General features: G+C 41.1%; 1 protein-coding gene across 7 annotated transcripts in view; it reads left to right on the top strand.

The window, feature by feature from the left end:
* Positions 1–17,116, top strand: part of lama2 (laminin, alpha 2) — a 126,285-nt gene that overhangs the window by 50,492 nt on the left and 58,677 nt on the right. For all 7 annotated transcript variants that reach the window (XM_040160309.2, XM_040160306.2, XM_040160308.2 and 4 more), the window contains exons 15-21: positions 3,609–3,713; positions 6,005–6,216; positions 6,572–6,683; positions 6,841–6,954; positions 9,008–9,135; positions 11,925–12,011; positions 15,768–15,979. In XM_040160309.2, the coding sequence (XP_040016243.2) occupies positions 3,609–3,713; positions 6,005–6,216; positions 6,572–6,683; positions 6,841–6,954; positions 9,008–9,135; positions 11,925–12,011; positions 15,768–15,979 (970 nt within the window). The remainder of the gene's footprint in view (positions 1–3,608; positions 3,714–6,004; positions 6,217–6,571; positions 6,684–6,840; positions 6,955–9,007; positions 9,136–11,924; positions 12,012–15,767; positions 15,980–17,116) is intronic.

Here is a 17,116-nt window from a genome sequence, read left to right as displayed (position 1 = left end):
TTGTGTGTTGACGTAACTTCCAACTGAGAGTTTTGTTTAATTTTAGTATCCTTCCTCATACGGGAAGTTTTTTCCTCGGTGTGTCATGGCCATGACATTTATTTTCTTTAATGAAGATTGTGTTGGGTTCTTGATGAGGGTTTTAACAGAGAGGAGTATGCCTTGATTGTCTCATTCTGCCCACTGAGTTAAGAAGCTTATGGAGCTCTCAGGGGGATCTGACACATCTATTGTATCTTTGTGGCTCAGTGTTTATTGCTACGTCCTTTTGCTCCCCATAATTCCCCTCTCTTTTCCCGTAATTTGCCCCCTGTTGTGCTGGTCTGTTGGTCTTTTCTCTTTCCTGTGTTGAATTTCATTTGTGTCCTATCCCCCAAGGTAGAGACGTGTCATTAGGCCCCCCGTGTACAGCTTTGATTATTGTCCAGTTGGAGTGGATGGGGTCAGAGAAATGAGTTTTCTGAGAAATGTCAAACATTTCAAAGAGAGGAAATTGTCCAAGACTCTTCCACATAAATAGCACAAGTCCCATCGGTGAATGGACTGTACTTGTATTGAGCTTTTCTAGTCTTCTGACCACTCAAAGCGCTTTAACACTACATGACATCATTCACCCATTCACACCCATTCATACACTGATGACAGGAGAACCGTACACAGTGACACCTGCCCATCAGTAACTAACATTCACAGCTACAGGAGCAACGTTGGGTTAAGTGTCTTGCCCAAGGACACATCAACATGCGGGTTAGCGGGGCCGGGGATCGAACTGACAACCCTCTGATTGGAGGACGACCGTGCTCCCCACTCCCCCACAGTCACCTGTGTGAGAAAAGGTGTTCTTGAGGATACACCAGAGAGGCCTTCTCTTCTGATTCATACCTCGGATGCTGCTGGTTGCTTATTGAACACAACAACAGTAAAAATGCTAACAAGCAAATCTTTTTTGTAAAACCTCTTCTCACCGGACGTACCTTAGTGGTCATGAGCTGCCTGACGAATAGGAAAGCAACATGTGTCACTACAAATGTCACTCACAAAACATGTAGAAAAGAAAACATCCAGCACACCTCATTCATCTTAGTAAAAACTCCCACCAGCACGACAGCCTACCAACATATGATCGTATATTAAATTAATTTACATCAAAATGTAAATCGTTTTTTTTTTTCAGGCAAATCATTTCCAAGTACATACAAAACCCTAACCCTTTACCTGAAATGAGCACTTTATAATTTTATTTTGTACCGCCCTGTTTAGCAATGTTGTTTTTCAATAAAATAAAACATTTGCATAAAGCAAGCCAATCCACTTTTCCGTGTTGCATTAAAATGAAAAAGAATTCTGGAAAAAAATAAATGAAGGGACATTTAGAATAGATAAACATTTGCAGTTAACTATGACATAAATATGATTAATCGTGATTAAATATTTTAATCATTTGACAGCATTAGTTGTAATATTTATCAATCATACTTTCAATCCTTTCAAATCCATAATAGACTCTATAAGAATCTTCAAAGGCAGTCTAACTTAAAATGTTTACACCTGAAAGTAGCCTGTGACAAGGTGTTGCTGGTAGACTCTATCTAATCGGTGAAAAGACTAACGTATCATACTTTTTTCTAACCTTTACCATTTACTTTTTTATATCTATAAATATATATATATATATATATATATATATATATATATATATATATATATATATATATATATAATCAAAGGAAAAATAGCAAGATTTGAATCAGCTTTTCATGTAGACCCTCTTCTCACCTGTTGATAAATTGATGCACCTTTAGACTGCAAGTTTTTTAATCTAGATTTGATATACATATCACTTAGACTTCTACCCACCTCCGCATCACCTGGTTTTGACACAAAAGCTCTAAAAAACTTGTATTACTCCCATCCAGCATCAAGCAGTGGATTGGGCAAAGTCAGCAACTATAGCAGCAGATTTACCCGCAAGCCAGATGTTTTTTCACTAGTTGTTGGAGACCAAAGCAAAGGTAAACAGACACCACAGAGTGGCTGGAAACAGAAATGTAAACGGATGCTCATGCTGTTCCATGTGTCTGGACACTGCCTGCTAACAAATTTGTTGCATACATTAGTTATTATTAGTAAAAATCTGATAATGCAGGCTTAAGCAAGTCGTCATTTAAGACCACATAGATATATAGTTATATTTACTGTAATACAATTCTTTATTGGATTAAGGATTATGTACGAGAAATGCTCCATAGTCCATATTCTGCTGTTTCCTACTTTCCTATTCTGCTGTTTCCTACTTCTTTTTGGTGTCTTACGCTTTCATCATGCTGCCGACTTGTTGTAGTGGAACCAATCTCTACAAAGCCATGAACTTATGTTGAGTAAAGGAGACTCCCCCTTAGTGCGAATGCAGAGTTCATTGTGTGTAAACGCAGAGGAGCTAACGGTGAAGGAGGTCGAGCAGCTCACGCTGTCTGGTACGCGTAGGCTGCGTACTCTTGGTTTAGAACCACGGTTTTACTGTCTTCTGGAGCCCAAATGAGCAAATGGGGCTAGATGGAAAATAAGTGTTAGTCAATAAAACGTCCGTCCAGGTACACCTCCTCGCCTGCCATGGTGTGCATCTGTGTGTGTATTTTCAGTCAGCTGTGAAATAGGTGATTCCTCCTCCCGGTTTAAAGACCGAGAGTAATGATGTAGAATAGAAGAGGTTTATAGGGGCATTAAGCCCATTTCTCTCTCTCTCTCTCTTTATCTCTGTCTGTCCGTCTCAGGCTCTTTCTTTGTCTCTCTTCCTCAATGTCCGCCTCTCTGTGTTTTTATGGCGGCATTATTATCTCGCTCTCCCACCCATTACTGTTCAGGTTGGAGCGGAGTAATACATTTCAGGACGATGCCGAGGCAGCACTTCTCCACTGAAAGCTCGTTCTGCGGACTCGACAGAAATTCTGCACCGAAACACACAAGACAAACAAAGATTGTGGAATATTCTTGTTCTCCCTACTCGTAAAATAGATATTTTTTGGGATGCTGATGGCTCATTAGAAGAAGCAGTAGTTGTGGCTGTTGTGTTTGTTAGAGTAGTGCTGCCGTCTCCACGTGGATCCTAAATGACGTGTGATGCTTTTTTCACGTTCCTCACAAGATATCTACAAAATAAAACATTAGTTAATCTCATGGAGAACATACAATTTAAACTTCAAACCCTAAGATGAAAATTCCCAAATAGTAGTTTCTAATGTTCGATTAGGATTGCTTCGTTTTCATTATTACTGTGCGAGTTAAAGATGTGAAGAAGTCTTATGTTTACATTCAGTGTTTCCAAAACCCATTATTGTATCATTGAGATCCAGCAAATGTGATTAATGTGATACTTATGCAAACATGGCAAGGAGATATTGTTGTGGAACAAACATCACTGAATCAGTTTGCCAACGTTTTTGACAATTCTATATTTTACCATTCTCCATCCTTCAACTGTCAAATGATTTTTTCAGTTCTTTACACGTCAATAACTTACGGTGATTTTACGATTGTTTATCGTATCGTTTCAATTTTGCAAATAAGATTTACTTAACATAACCTCTGTTTCTGTTTCTGTCCATCTCCAGCTTTCAGCTTATGGAGGGACTTTGGTCTACACTGTGTCTTATGCGACAGACCAACAAGAACAAACGGCCATAAGAGTGACCTCACAACCTGACCTAGTCATTGAGGTAAGTTCCCAACACGCACAAAGACAAAGCCATAATACAGCTTCAGCGTGCTTATATATTTAGCATCAATGAAGAACTTTCTAGCTCTACATCTGTCCGTAGCTACTATTTTATCTAGAATGCGCCTGTCTTTAAAAGTCAGAGATTCCTCACAAACAGTGGGCAGTGCAAAGCCGTGGGATGAGCTCCAGTTCCCTGGGCAGCACCTCGGTCAAGGGTATTGACCAAGCGTGTTGCTAACCCGTGGGCGGACATTGTCACGACCAGAGGAAGCCCACATGGGCACCGGTGTGGATCTCTGTGTTTGTTTATTTGTGTCCGCAGCATTATGTATCTTTCCCTAAGCCATTGACTTTCACACCAGTGAAGACCACTAAATGAAGCAGCTAAGCAAGCAGTTTGAAGCAGATACACACACATACACACACACACACACATACATGAGCAGCTACAGGCCAGCTGGCACATGAATGCTGAACTTAGCAATAAAAGATGTAGATAGTCTCTCCTCCCCTCTCTTTATAATGAGCAGGTTGCAATATGATGTATGGCAGCAATAAGCAAAGCAGCAACACTATTAGTTAACTGTTTATATCTTCCACATCATTAAACGACATTGTGCGTGTGTGTGTGTAATGCACTAAACGCAAAAAAAATACTTTTAAAAGTATTCTGTAGTTACATATATAGTGGGAATAAAAGGTCAGACGGAAACAAATGTGTAAGAAAGAATTACAAGAGTTAACAGGGACTAGAGGAAGATATCATTAAACATAGAAGGATAGACCAAACAAGGGAAAGGAGAAAGAAACGGGAAAGAGAAGGAAACGAATGGAGTAAGGAGACGGTAAGACGGATGGAAAAGGAGTAGAGGAGTCAGAAAGAAGGAAACATGGAAAAGAACTGTGAGGAAAGATGTTTGTAAGGCGAGGAAAGCAGATCAACACTAGTGAAAAAGGAAAGAAAGCAAACTGTGCGATGGATACTCACAGACCGGTGGCCCCGTGTTATTTAAAGAAATGTCAGTTGGATCGACAGACTGGGAGGAGAGGAGGACAAGTGTCGTCCCTGTCAACAAAAAGCCTCTCCAAGTGACGATAACGAACCGCCTACACATTGTCAGCCCGCTTTCTCTCGCGTCGCTGTCTCTCTTTGGCCTTTTTTGTCTTGTCCCCCCCCCCCCCCCGTCCCCCCTCCTCCCACTGTTTGCTCTGCATATCTGCAACAAGTTGTGATATTGTTTGTATGCGTGATTTTGTGAAGCCTTGGTTGCAAGTATGTGGGATCTGAGTACACAATAATCTCTCTGTCTTTGTTTGTCCGTACGACTTTGTTTATTTCCAATGTCTTTGGCTCCTCACAGCCTCCTTCATCGGCCCTCCATCGGCTGAGCTATAAAAAATATATATATATATATATATATATATATTTTTTTTTTTCATGACAGCAATAACAACTACAAATGTACTGCATCTGAAGTTCCTATTTTTGCTTTGAACAGATAAAAACTTTTTGACTTAATGCTCAAATAAAAAAAATCCATATATTTAGACTTTTTTTCGCTAGTAGCACAAGATGCTTTTTCTGTAAAACCATCTACAAACTGCTCACAATCGCTTCTTCATTGTTTCTTCTGTAGATAAAAATAATTTACTCAGACAAATACCACAAAAATAACAAAACCAACATAAAATTGATTCTACTGTATTGTGCGTCTTGCCAAAGCCTGATGTACTTGCAACTCAGTGATTCTCAACAAATATTTGTTATTCCGCAGCTGAAAATAATCCTCAACCAATTTACTTTTCCTCCAGTTAGCAACGTTTGCGTGTCTTTCAGACGCTTAATGAAAACGTTTTTTTCTGAGGTGACTCTTGTCTTTTTGTCTCTCTTTCTTCCCGTCCCGATCTGTCCATCTGTGCCCTGCTGTTGCTCTTTCTCGCCTTGTACCTCCTTGCATCTCCTCTCCTTTCACTTACTTTTATTTGATGGTTAATTTGCGTGGTAAAACCTCTCTCTCTCTCTCCCCATCAGTGGTTGTCACTCTGCGCTAGTTGCTACACACCATTGATCTGTTCTCAACGAGACATCGTCAGATACCGGCCCTCTCAGTTCACTTTGAATTCAGTCAGAAGTGAATAGAAACTGCAGCTCATTATTTAGTGACACATCATTTACTCCTATGCTCTCTTTTTTTCTACTTCCAGATCAGTTGAAAGAGGTGTCATACTGTGTAGTTTAGTTAAAGGTGAAATAAAATGAAAAAAAATAAAAATGAAAATGTCTTCCAGGGAGGCGGGATCAAGATTATTGACAGGCGGTTCGGCCAGCCGGTGTACCCGTCCTCGCCGAGGACTAATCGCATTGACCTCCTTCCAGAGAACTTCCTGGTTTCAGAAAGCGTTCAGCCGATCTCTCGCAGGGATTTCCTGTCTGTGTTGGCCAATGTGACCAGCGTGATGGTGCGGGCCTCTTACAGCACAGAGCCCAGTGCTGCATACAGGTATTTCAACCTGCCACAGCCATCACACAACGCTCCGAAACCTAACATGTTCAGTATTGATCTGTAGCAACAATATAAACAAATTAAGAAATGAAATATCGTAGAAACAAAACAATTTGCCCAGATCCGAGTCCCTCAAGCAGCTCATACCGTTGTCCAGTGGATAACCCCACTTCGACCTCCTGTAACCTAATCATAAGGGGGAAAGTTTAATTGGTGTATATTCTGTATGAGAAATTGAACTCTGCTCATAAAGGTTCTTGCCTAATCAGCCAAATAGCCTCGCTTAGTAAGTGAAGACACATGTTGGACTATACAACTGTATGTTTGTGTGTGTGCGCTTGTGTGTGTGCAGACTCCACGCATTCTCGATGCAGGTAGCTAATCCCTCCGCCGGAGGAGAGAGGAGAGCATCAGCCGTAGAGAGCTGCTCTTGTCCTCTTGGATATGCTGGAACGTCTTGTGAGGTAAGCTCGGATACACACCTCCTGGTAAATGTAAAATACACTCACAAACATACATGTGAGGTATGACAAAAACTATATACGGTATATCTCAAGCCAGTCTTTGCCAGTTCATTCTCAATCTGCAGTGAAAACATTCACAAGTGTGTGTGTGTTTCAGGCGTGTATTCCCGGATTTCGGAGGATTAACGGGAATCTGTACAACGGTGTGTGTGAAGCTTGCTATTGCCATGGACACACTTCTCAATGCCACGAGCTCACTGGACACTGCCTGGTAAGATGATCAACAGGTCGATGAAGATGCTTGTCAGTCAGGGCTCAGAATCACACAACTGATGCACTCTGCTTTACTCAAATTAGTGAACTAAAAAGGAATAAAGTTGTCTTTTTTACCATAAATAAAGTTCTGCTGTGTTTAAACTGCATGCTGAAACTTTCACAGAAACATTTTATCACTTCTGTTTCCAGAATGTGGAAGGATTGTATTTTGAACAACGTGAAGAATATATTAAGCATTATAAAAGTTTTGCCTGTATTGTGATTTTACATCATTCACCGCAATTTGATTTATCATCATTCCATTAACTGTAGGAATATGTAGTAATGTCTTTAAATCAATATCAGCAATATAATGAAGAAAAACAATCGCTTACAGGCATGGATATTCTGAAGAAGCTTAAAAATAGTTCAAAATAATAGAAGAATTCATTCTTCACTTAAACAATGATGTCTCCAGTAAAACAATACACATTGATTCTATTTTTTAAACAACGTTAAAATCCCTTCACAAATACAATTTCCCCAGAGTCACCATCTAGTGGTCGTAAGCGGGACTGCGAGCAAAACGACTCGCACCCTGGCTTCACCCTGACACACACAGCGTTTACATACACATTTAAATATGCTGTAAGGACACACAAACTAACGCACATGCACGCCAGCCTGCTCATGTGCATCATTGTGCACACACACACACACACACACATTCTCACTCCGCAGACTGCACATTGCCTCAGGCTTAAGCTGTCAGTTAACATCAAACTAAACACACACACACACACACACACACACACACACCTAGAGCTGTGGGTTTTGTATTATCATGTTGTGTTTTATTATAGATGAGGAGGATGCTTGGATATGTCAGAGAGCGAACACACACGCTAAAGACAGACAGACGAGCAGTCTCTCTCTCTCTCTCTCTCTCTCTCTCTCTGTGTCTCTCTCTCTCTCTCTCTCTGTGTCTCTCTCTCTCATACACACACATAGACAGACATGTCCATGCACAGTGGCAGGCAGACAGAGAGATGGACACACTCCTTCCCCATAGAACTGTGTTTTCCGGCTGTAGCTGAATGACTGACTGATGCTGCACAGGCCGTGTGTTTCAGCAGCAAACAGACATTTGATCTGTAAAGTTAATTACATGCAACCTAACTGACCAGCAGCTACGTGAAATCAACTGTTATTGCAGCTGAACAAGAGAACAGAAAACAAATGACAGCCTTGTTTCCCCAGTGGGAGTAACACTTTTAAAGTAACTGGTAAAATGATCATATATAATATGACATATACACTCCAAATTACATTTATTTGGCTTCATCAGGTTGATGGTATGTGATACTTTTAATTACATAATTTCTTTTTGTTGCTGCTCCGGAATATGTTAAGAAGGAGTTGTTTAGGTTTTGTACGGCGAGGCAATCAAAGCGAGGTTAAAGGGTTTGAAGGAGAACTTAATCGGGACTCGTAACATTGTTGGTCTTCTTTTCATATTGATTGACTTTTGGTCACAGAGAGAGAACGCCAGTAAAACACCAGTCCCAGGAGACAGCGTAAGGATACAAAAATAATACAAAAAATGAATTACAGCCATAGATTTTGCAGTGCCTTAGCCGATTACCTCTACCTTTGTAGCACCTCCAGCAAAGTGTGACATTAATTACTATAATAGCTAGTTTTGTTGTTAGCTCATGGGTTTTCCTTTTCACGTTCATTATTGCATTTACATTTGGGATTAACTCAATTTGTGGCTCGTTATTCAGCTTCATGTTTTCGGGATAAATGGCCAAACGGAAGTGGATGAATTGGATTTCGTTCTAGCTTTCTGTGTTTACACTAATACACTAGAGATGATGCAAAGTAAAGAGCTTTTCTAAACAATATTTAAGAAAAGAGAACATTTAAAAAGAAGACCTACGCAATCAATGCTACCTTATTATCTTCTTCTCTAAAGTTTCGTTCAACACACGGGCGGGTTTGGAGGTTTCCAATAATGCGGAAACTATTATTTTATTGATTTTCCCGATGTAACTTACTTCCTCCAGGACTGCGCCCACCACACCACCGGCCCTCACTGTGACTCCTGCCTGCCTGGTTATTACGGCAACGCCAGCCGGGGGTCACCTGCGGACTGCCAGCCCTGCGCCTGCCCACTCCATCTTCCAAGTAACAAGTAGGTTATGGGGACGCCAGGGTTAATGGTGCCACGAGGACAGCGCTTAATCAAACGCCTCAATCCATCGCCGCTGACCCCTCAGCTCTGTGGCCCCTCTTCTCGCTTTTTGACCCACGTCTTCATCGTGTTCTCGTCTCCTCTGCTGAAAAGAGGGGCCACGTGTTGTTGTCTCTAAAGGATCTCGCCGAAAACTGTCGCTCCGGGCTTGAATATAGTTGCAACGGAGTGAAATATCATTAAAATAGGTAGAGGCGTTAAGTAAAAGTGGAGGAACATCATCCGTGTGTGTAGAAATGTAATAATTGTTGGCTCAAAAGACACAGGGACAAATGCTTTATTTCTCTGCAGCGTCCTTTTTTAGTTGTTATTCTTTATTCGGTCAAAGATTTGACGGTCGATGTCAAATACAATTGTTGAAAGTCTCTCTAATAGAAACTTCATATACACATTGGTTTGAATTAGATATTTATATCTTGCGATTTGCTACCATAGATCGACATTATCTCCAAATGACCACAGAGGGAGTGTTTCTGTGTTTGGTGGACAGATGTCACCCGCATGGCGCGCGCGCACACACACACACACACACACACACACACACACACACACACACAGGCGGCAGCAGCTGGGAATCTTCATGCAGGCATCACACGTCATGTCCATAATTCTCAGAGCTAAAGAAAGATACCCCTCTCTCTGTTTACCCCCTCCGTCTCCCCATGAACCCCCTGCAGTAATAATAGCTTGACTTGCGAAGTGCGATGACTTCCAGCCCCTCAAATAGCCATCGAGTCCCTCGCGCTCGTTGCAGCCCATCGCTCATATAGGCAGCCAGACGGTCGGACCTTCCAGTTAGCCGTAATGTTTAAAGTGGTGTCCACATTAGTTTGAGCATGGGTGCATGCACAGTGCCGCTTTACAGGGAATCATTAGAAATCAGTTCGGTCATGGAGCGCTGATTCTCTTTATTCCCAATGTTTTTGTTTTTTTTAATTGCTCCATTTGTCCGTCCAATAGATCTTAATTTACATAACAGATTTTAGAGAGATGTATTTAGAGATCCCAGGTTAACCGTCCATTAAAACCTTCATTCACCGTGTTTACGCAGATCTGCCCACACACAAGTGTCTTGACTCCAATATTCTCTCTGTTCCCCTCTTCTGACACTCAGATATATTTTCCCCTTTTTTTTTTAAGAATATCGAGGCTTCATCACCGTAGGGACAATATAATTGTAATGACATGAATAGAAATATCATCACCACAGGTAGCAGCATCAGTACAAGTGGAGAAACATCATCCCTGTGGGTGGAAATGTCATTCGCTGTTGGCAGAATCAACACAACTGTGGCTAGAAAACACGTTAGAATCTCAGGCCTCCCACAAGGGATTTAAAGTATTTAAAACCTTGTATCATGCTGTGGGTGCTTCATAGGCACACATCACCAGTGTTCAAGTTACATCAAGTGTCTCTCAAAAATCTAGAAAAAAACAGCTAATGAATAATTTTACACTATATATATATATAACAGCTGACATTTTCTCCAGGTGTAAGCACAGCAGTCCATTGGTTTCACTTATTGACGGTCCATTAAGATCATGTTAACTATGAGCAAAACGGCAAAACGTAGTTTGCTTTAAGAAACAAAAAGAAAGAATTTTGAGGCTCAGTCACTTGACATTTGCCAAATGAACTCCTGTGAAAAGCCTTAATTGTCCCAGGATTTTGATACAGCATGAAAGTCTATTATTATTTGTCTTTTGATGTGGATCTGGAGCAGATGTAGATTAAAAGGTTTCTATTATTAGATTTGGATGATTGTGCCGCCTTGGCAGAGGCTCTTTCCAAGTCATTACTGGTTGTGTCTCAGTGTTGAATTAAGAAATGTTCACTCATTTGATATTTTGTAGGTTGGGGTTGTGTTTCAGTGTGTTTTAGGCAACGTTTAAATGTGCATTATGGTTTTATCCCTGTCAGCTCGTTTTAACCATTTACAAGCATCACTTATAAGTTAACAATGTTCTGTAAGTACTTCGTATGTATGAGAGACATGTTTAGTGCAGTTAAGAAGTTTTTTTCAGCAGCAGCGATGTCTCATCGCATGCGTTTGTATATATATGTGTATTCGGGGGACATTTGACTTACCTTAACACATGTTCTTGATTCCCCTCATTTCCTCCCATAAAACCCTCTAGAAAGGGCAGCACTGCAGCACCATGGGAATAAACCTCTAAACCTCCTTCAATCGGTACAATTAAAACCTAAAGAGTTAAACAATATTTTACATGACTTTTGTAAATGTTCACATGCGCTCGCCAAATTAGTTTATTTTTGAACACCAGCGAGCGAGCCGGTCAGTCGGCCAGTGAGTCAGTCTGGCACCTGGAACCCGAGCCGGCAGAACTATCAATAGTTCCTGCGAGTGGGAGGGCGACAGAACGAGGCCCAGCGACCGCCGTGCTGCTTGATCCTCCTCTCCCCCTCTCTCCCCCCCTCTCTCTTTCTCTCTGGAGTTACAGTTTGCGGGGGGAGAGTGTTTTCTTCTCCAGGAGTGTGTGTGGATGTACAGTGGCGTAGGTGTGCGAGAGAGAAAATGAATGGGAGGATTGTAAAGTGAAAGTAGGGTCGCGCGTGTGTGTTGGAGATAAACAATGGCCTTAACTCGCCTCTGTCCTCTCCTCTTCCTCCTCCCTCTGTGCACGCTGGGACAACGCTACCAAACACATCAACAACCTCAACAAAAACAACAACAACAACAACAACATCATCCTGGCAACTACAACAGCTTCAGCCCCACCTGCCACGTAGGTGTGGAAGGAGAGTTGTTGTGCGACCAGTGCCAGCCTGGATACACAGGACCACGATGTGACAGGTAACACACACACACATGCTGAAGTTACACACTGGAAAACACAATCATGCTTGAATTATGTTGAATTTACCGGCTACTAACTTAATTTGAAAGGGTCTTTAGTTCATTAATATTAATTACGGAGCTAAAAATGACAGAATGCTTCAATGTTTATCAAAACCTACAAAAGTTTTGTGAGTCCAGATCTGTTTTTACTAGTTTACCAGAATTTAAATAACCTAAACAATAACCAAAGTGCTCATCTTGAATCATTCCTAATAATGACAACAGAAACTGCTGCTGAGCGCTCCATGTCTATGTATTTAAAAAAAACTCACAATGGGTGATTTAGTTAGTATTCACTATACTTAAAATATTTATTGTTTTAATTACGTGCAAAACTGTTGCAGTCAAGTTAAACCGCGTAGCTCTGTTGTGTGTTATTGCCACGTGCATGTGCGAGCTAAGGTGTGCAGTGTGAGGCCAAACGACTCGATACCTTTTAGTAATGTTTTATTTTGTGATTTAATGCATAGATGAGTAAATTACCTCTTTCACTAGCTATTCATGAAAACCACGTCTGGGTTTTGGCGGTTGTGACGAATTTGTGGCAGGTTTAACTCTTTGGGAAAAAAGTGGTTAAAGTTTGGCATCCATCAACAAATATTTAATAGAAAATGATGTAAAACATATACAAATGTTTATATAATCCGCAAATTCTCCCATTCGGGGCATCGAATAGGAGTCTGAAGTTAAAAGATATATACTTTGGTCAATTGAGGGGCAATTCAGTCATACAGATTTATATCAACCTAGAAAACAAGTAGTTTGTCTCATCAATGATTTACTACGGGACATTTACTTTTAAGATGATTTGACAACACCATCACAAGGGTGGAGGATACAGACTTTGTCAAACTAGATCTGGTGGTGACGCTTATTTGCATACCTGAGGGACACATGTTTCTCTCTTCAAAGCGTCGTGATTTTCCCATGGCTGCATGAAAGGAAGCATAATAACGTGCCAAGCACTGGATAACATTCATTCCTTTTACTATGATTTGTTCATCCTTGAGTTTTCTCTGACTTAAGTCAGAATTCCTCTGGATTGTGTACCAGCTCCTTTGAAAGCTGTCCTTTTCCTTGTAGAGCATAAAAAATGGAAATACTTCCAATAACCGGGTGCAAGCAAAGTTCCTATTTCATGCTATCAAAATTAACAATTATTATAAGAATATTAACCTCAGGGATGTGGGTTTCAGACAGGTGCTCAGTCGCCCATTGTGGAGTTCTCTGCTGCGTGTTGCCAGTTGAAAGAGAGCCGCTGTGACCGCGGGGCCCCGGAGGGCCCACGGGGCCCTCAGCTTGCTGCCATGCATAGTCCGCATGCCTCCCCACGCCGCGCACAGCACAAACTCCCCATCTGCCTTTCAGGCTTTTTATAAACAGCATTTGGCAGCGGAAAACCAACTGACTCATTATCAGTCCGTTTGTTTCTCTTCACTTTGTCCCTCACATCAGAGCCTTTTCTCCTTAATTAGGTTGGTAGCGATGTCTTAGGGAGATTGTGTGTATGTATGTGTTTGTGTGATTGTGTTTGTCTTTGTGCCTGTGCAGGGAAATATGTCTGTATTTTGATATACAGAATGCTGTTCTGATGCCATATGCTGCCTCTAGTCAGTGAGAGAGGACAGCTGGGCGGATTTCAAGAAGAAGAAAGAAAGAGAGACTTTGCGTTGACTCAGAGCTCACAGCAGCCAACTCGATTCTAAAATAATTTTGACTGAAAACCGTATTAAAAAGGGAATCAGGAAGTAGGTTGTTGTTTTAATTATATAGTCACCAAATGTGATTTAAATGCAACTTGTCTAAGTTTATTATTTCCGGACTTCTATATAGAGGGAGAGAAGGACAGACGTTTCAAATGGCTTTTTTTATGAGAAAGCTGCTCATAGCTCCATCAACTGAAATAATTCAGCCAGTCACAAGTTGTACTTTAAATGCATTGAGATCTAAAAGCATGCTTAATGCTTTGGCAGCCTCAAGTGGCAGCAAGGTGGACTATTGGAAATTGTCAGTTATTCATATCAAAACAAAAATAAGACGTAATTTGATGTTATGTCCTTGCTGCAATGCATATACAGTTAAAAGTAAATTGCAAAAAAATGTTTATTTATATAAAAGTCCCATTTTACCCACAACGTGCCGCAATTAAAAGTATAGAGGAAAAGAAGCAGAGCCTCCTTAATAACACTAACAATGAACGAGCGCTTTTAGGACGTCTCTCCTCCCCCACTGTAACTCTACCAGTTGTGCTCACTTTCACCAGGTCTCCTTTAAACATTCAACTAAAAATACCTTCACTCCTTCTCCAAGCCTTAGTGACCGCACGCGCGCACACACACACACAACTAATGTGAAGGAGTAGCATACAAAATAAAAGAAACCGCAAATAGTAAATGAATCTGGCAAATGAAACTAAATACAAACATACTTCTTCCTGCTATGTGAGATTGCTGCCAGTATGCTTCTCCACTTGACTAGAGGGATGCTCTTGTAGCGCTACGCGCACGCACACATACGCACACACACACACACACACACACATAAGCTAATAAACCCGTTGTATTGAGTACCAGGAAGGGTCAATGGTAATAATGGCGTGTTGCTCTTAACTCTCTCTCTCTCTCTCTCTCTGTCCTTTCTTTTGCTCTCCTCTAAATTCAATTCTCTTTCCAATGTGAAGACCTTCCCGCCCCTCCTTCCTCTCATCTTTTCGCTCGCTCTTCTTTCGTACCAATTCCCTTTTCAGCCTGTAGAGCTTTATTTCAGCTTAGTCCTGTTTTATTTGGTTCCAGTGGCTCTTGACACGGCGCAGCACTTTCGGGTTAATGTATTTCGCGGAATCCGGGACTTCCTGGTATTATTAATCAAAACAAAGAGGCTGAAAAGCACCAATTAAAATCTTGCAATGGCGTAACTGTTCACACATGTATGAGTCTGTGTCCTTGCTCAAGATTGTTAACAATAATTTAAATATATATATTTTATTTACCTTTTCACAAAACACAAAAAAATGTTCAACATTGGTGTATAATCATGTTTGCCTTTCAATGACAACATAAGTAACATACATTTCTACAGTATTGTACCAACAGATAAGGATATCGTTGCATAACATTAGCAGGAGTCGCATTAAGATGGTTCTCGCCTGAGGTTTGAAACTGTAGTTCAGTCCAGGAAATCCTCTTTGAGAAAAACCAGGACATGCACGGACAAACTGTTCTGCAACCAACTGCCCGAAGAAGTTAAATCTCAATCTTTAAAAAAAAAAATCTCAACTTTCATTTCATATTTTTGATGAGCTGTCTGTGCATAATGTATTTCACTCTATTTGCGTGTGTGCGTTATGTGATTAGGTGTTTAAATATGAATTATACAACAGCCTTGAGCTGAGCAGTCTCACTGGTCAAAGACGCATCACGCCGGTGATTCCCGTGCACGCAGTTAGATGATCTTCATTGCTTGTTTGTTTTTGTCTGGAATTTGGTCGCCAGCTCGTGTGGGCTGACACCCGCTGTAATAAGTGATCCTGTATTTGGGGATCAGTATTTTCTTGTCATACACGCTTCAAACCGAGGTGAGCAATGTTGTGAGAATATTTACCTGCCGCATAGACCTTCATATGACATGCATCTATCGATGTTGAAGTGCTTCTGCTCATGTTCAACATCTCATATGAAAGCGCATTAACACACTGTCTCCGCTCCCTCCTAGATGTTCCAACGGATACTACGGCCAGCCCAATGTGCCAGGGGGATCCTGCCGGCCCTGTGATTGCCATGGCAACCTGGACCTGTCCAAACCTGGCAGCTGCGATCCGATCACGGGCCAGTGTCTGCGCTGTCGTCAAGGTTACGGCAGCGCATCTTGCGACAGTTGCGCTGACGGCTACTACGGAGATGCCATCGTAGCGAAAAACTGCCAGCGTGAGTAAACCGACTGATGATAAGCATCTTGTTGCACATCTATCAGTAGCTTTCAATGAGTCACGTTTACATGAATATGTAAAACTACATCAACGTGAGTAATAAAATACCCATAAATAAAATGGCACTACGTAGTGCCTAATGAAAGAATCAGCACATTCCTTACTTAACACAATGTCACGAAACAGGGAGAAGGCAGGACCCAGACGGAGAGTTTTTGTAAAAAACAAAAAGACTTTAATAGTCAAAATTCTAAATCAAAAAGGCCAAGGGGCAAAAAATGCAGACAGGGACCAGGAACTCACAGGCTTGAACATTCAACAATGACGCGACCAGTGACAAGAGACACGTACGGCTTAAATACACTGGGACGGTGCAGGTGATTGGACACAGGTGGAAACAATCGTGACACGGCAGACGATCACAGGGGATGACAGGACAAGGCAGGAAGTGAGGTTAACCAGGGACACAAGAAAACTACAAAATAAAACAGGACGTGAACCCAAACTGTGACACACAACTTGCAATATGGTTTGCTTCATAAGTGTATATATATATATATGTACACAAAGATTTTGATTATATAGTCTTATTAGTAGCTTATGGTTTTTAATGTTAATGAACAATTGGCCTGCTTGAATTGTTATTGCAATAACAATCCACCTGTTATTATTTAGTTCACTGACATCATCCCTCTTTGCTGCCAGTGCCATTACCTTCGATCCCCACAAACCCAACACTAGCAACATGAGAGTGATTATGGTAAAACTAACATGTTGATTGATTTGTTGAGATCTTCTATGACCAGGTGATGCAATAATAAGATAAAAAGAACAGTTCTAAACATTGGTTTAGAAAGAGTGAAAGAAAGAAAGAGTAAAAAGCCAATATTTGCTGTCAGCAGGCGTGTTAAACTGAACAGTAGTATTTCCTCTCATGAAACTCAATTGAAACTAAATGATGCCTTTTAATCCTGAAACACGGAGTAGATCTACCATCTGGTGTGTGTGTGTGTGAGAGAGAGTGTGAGACTGCTTTGGTAAGCAGATGTGGCAGTAGGAGGTGTGATGTCGAAGCGGCCCACTGACTGCCAGCTGTGTTTAAGAGTGAAAATTAAAAAAACTATGCCTTTTAATA

Source organism: Gasterosteus aculeatus, chromosome 18, assembly GCF_964276395.1.
Source record: "Gasterosteus aculeatus chromosome 18, fGasAcu3.hap1.1, whole genome shotgun sequence".
Classification (NCBI taxonomy): domain Eukaryota; kingdom Metazoa; phylum Chordata; class Actinopteri; order Perciformes; family Gasterosteidae; genus Gasterosteus; species Gasterosteus aculeatus.
Note: the sequence above shows the minus strand (reverse complement) of the source record. Positions and strands in the feature narration are given on the sequence as shown.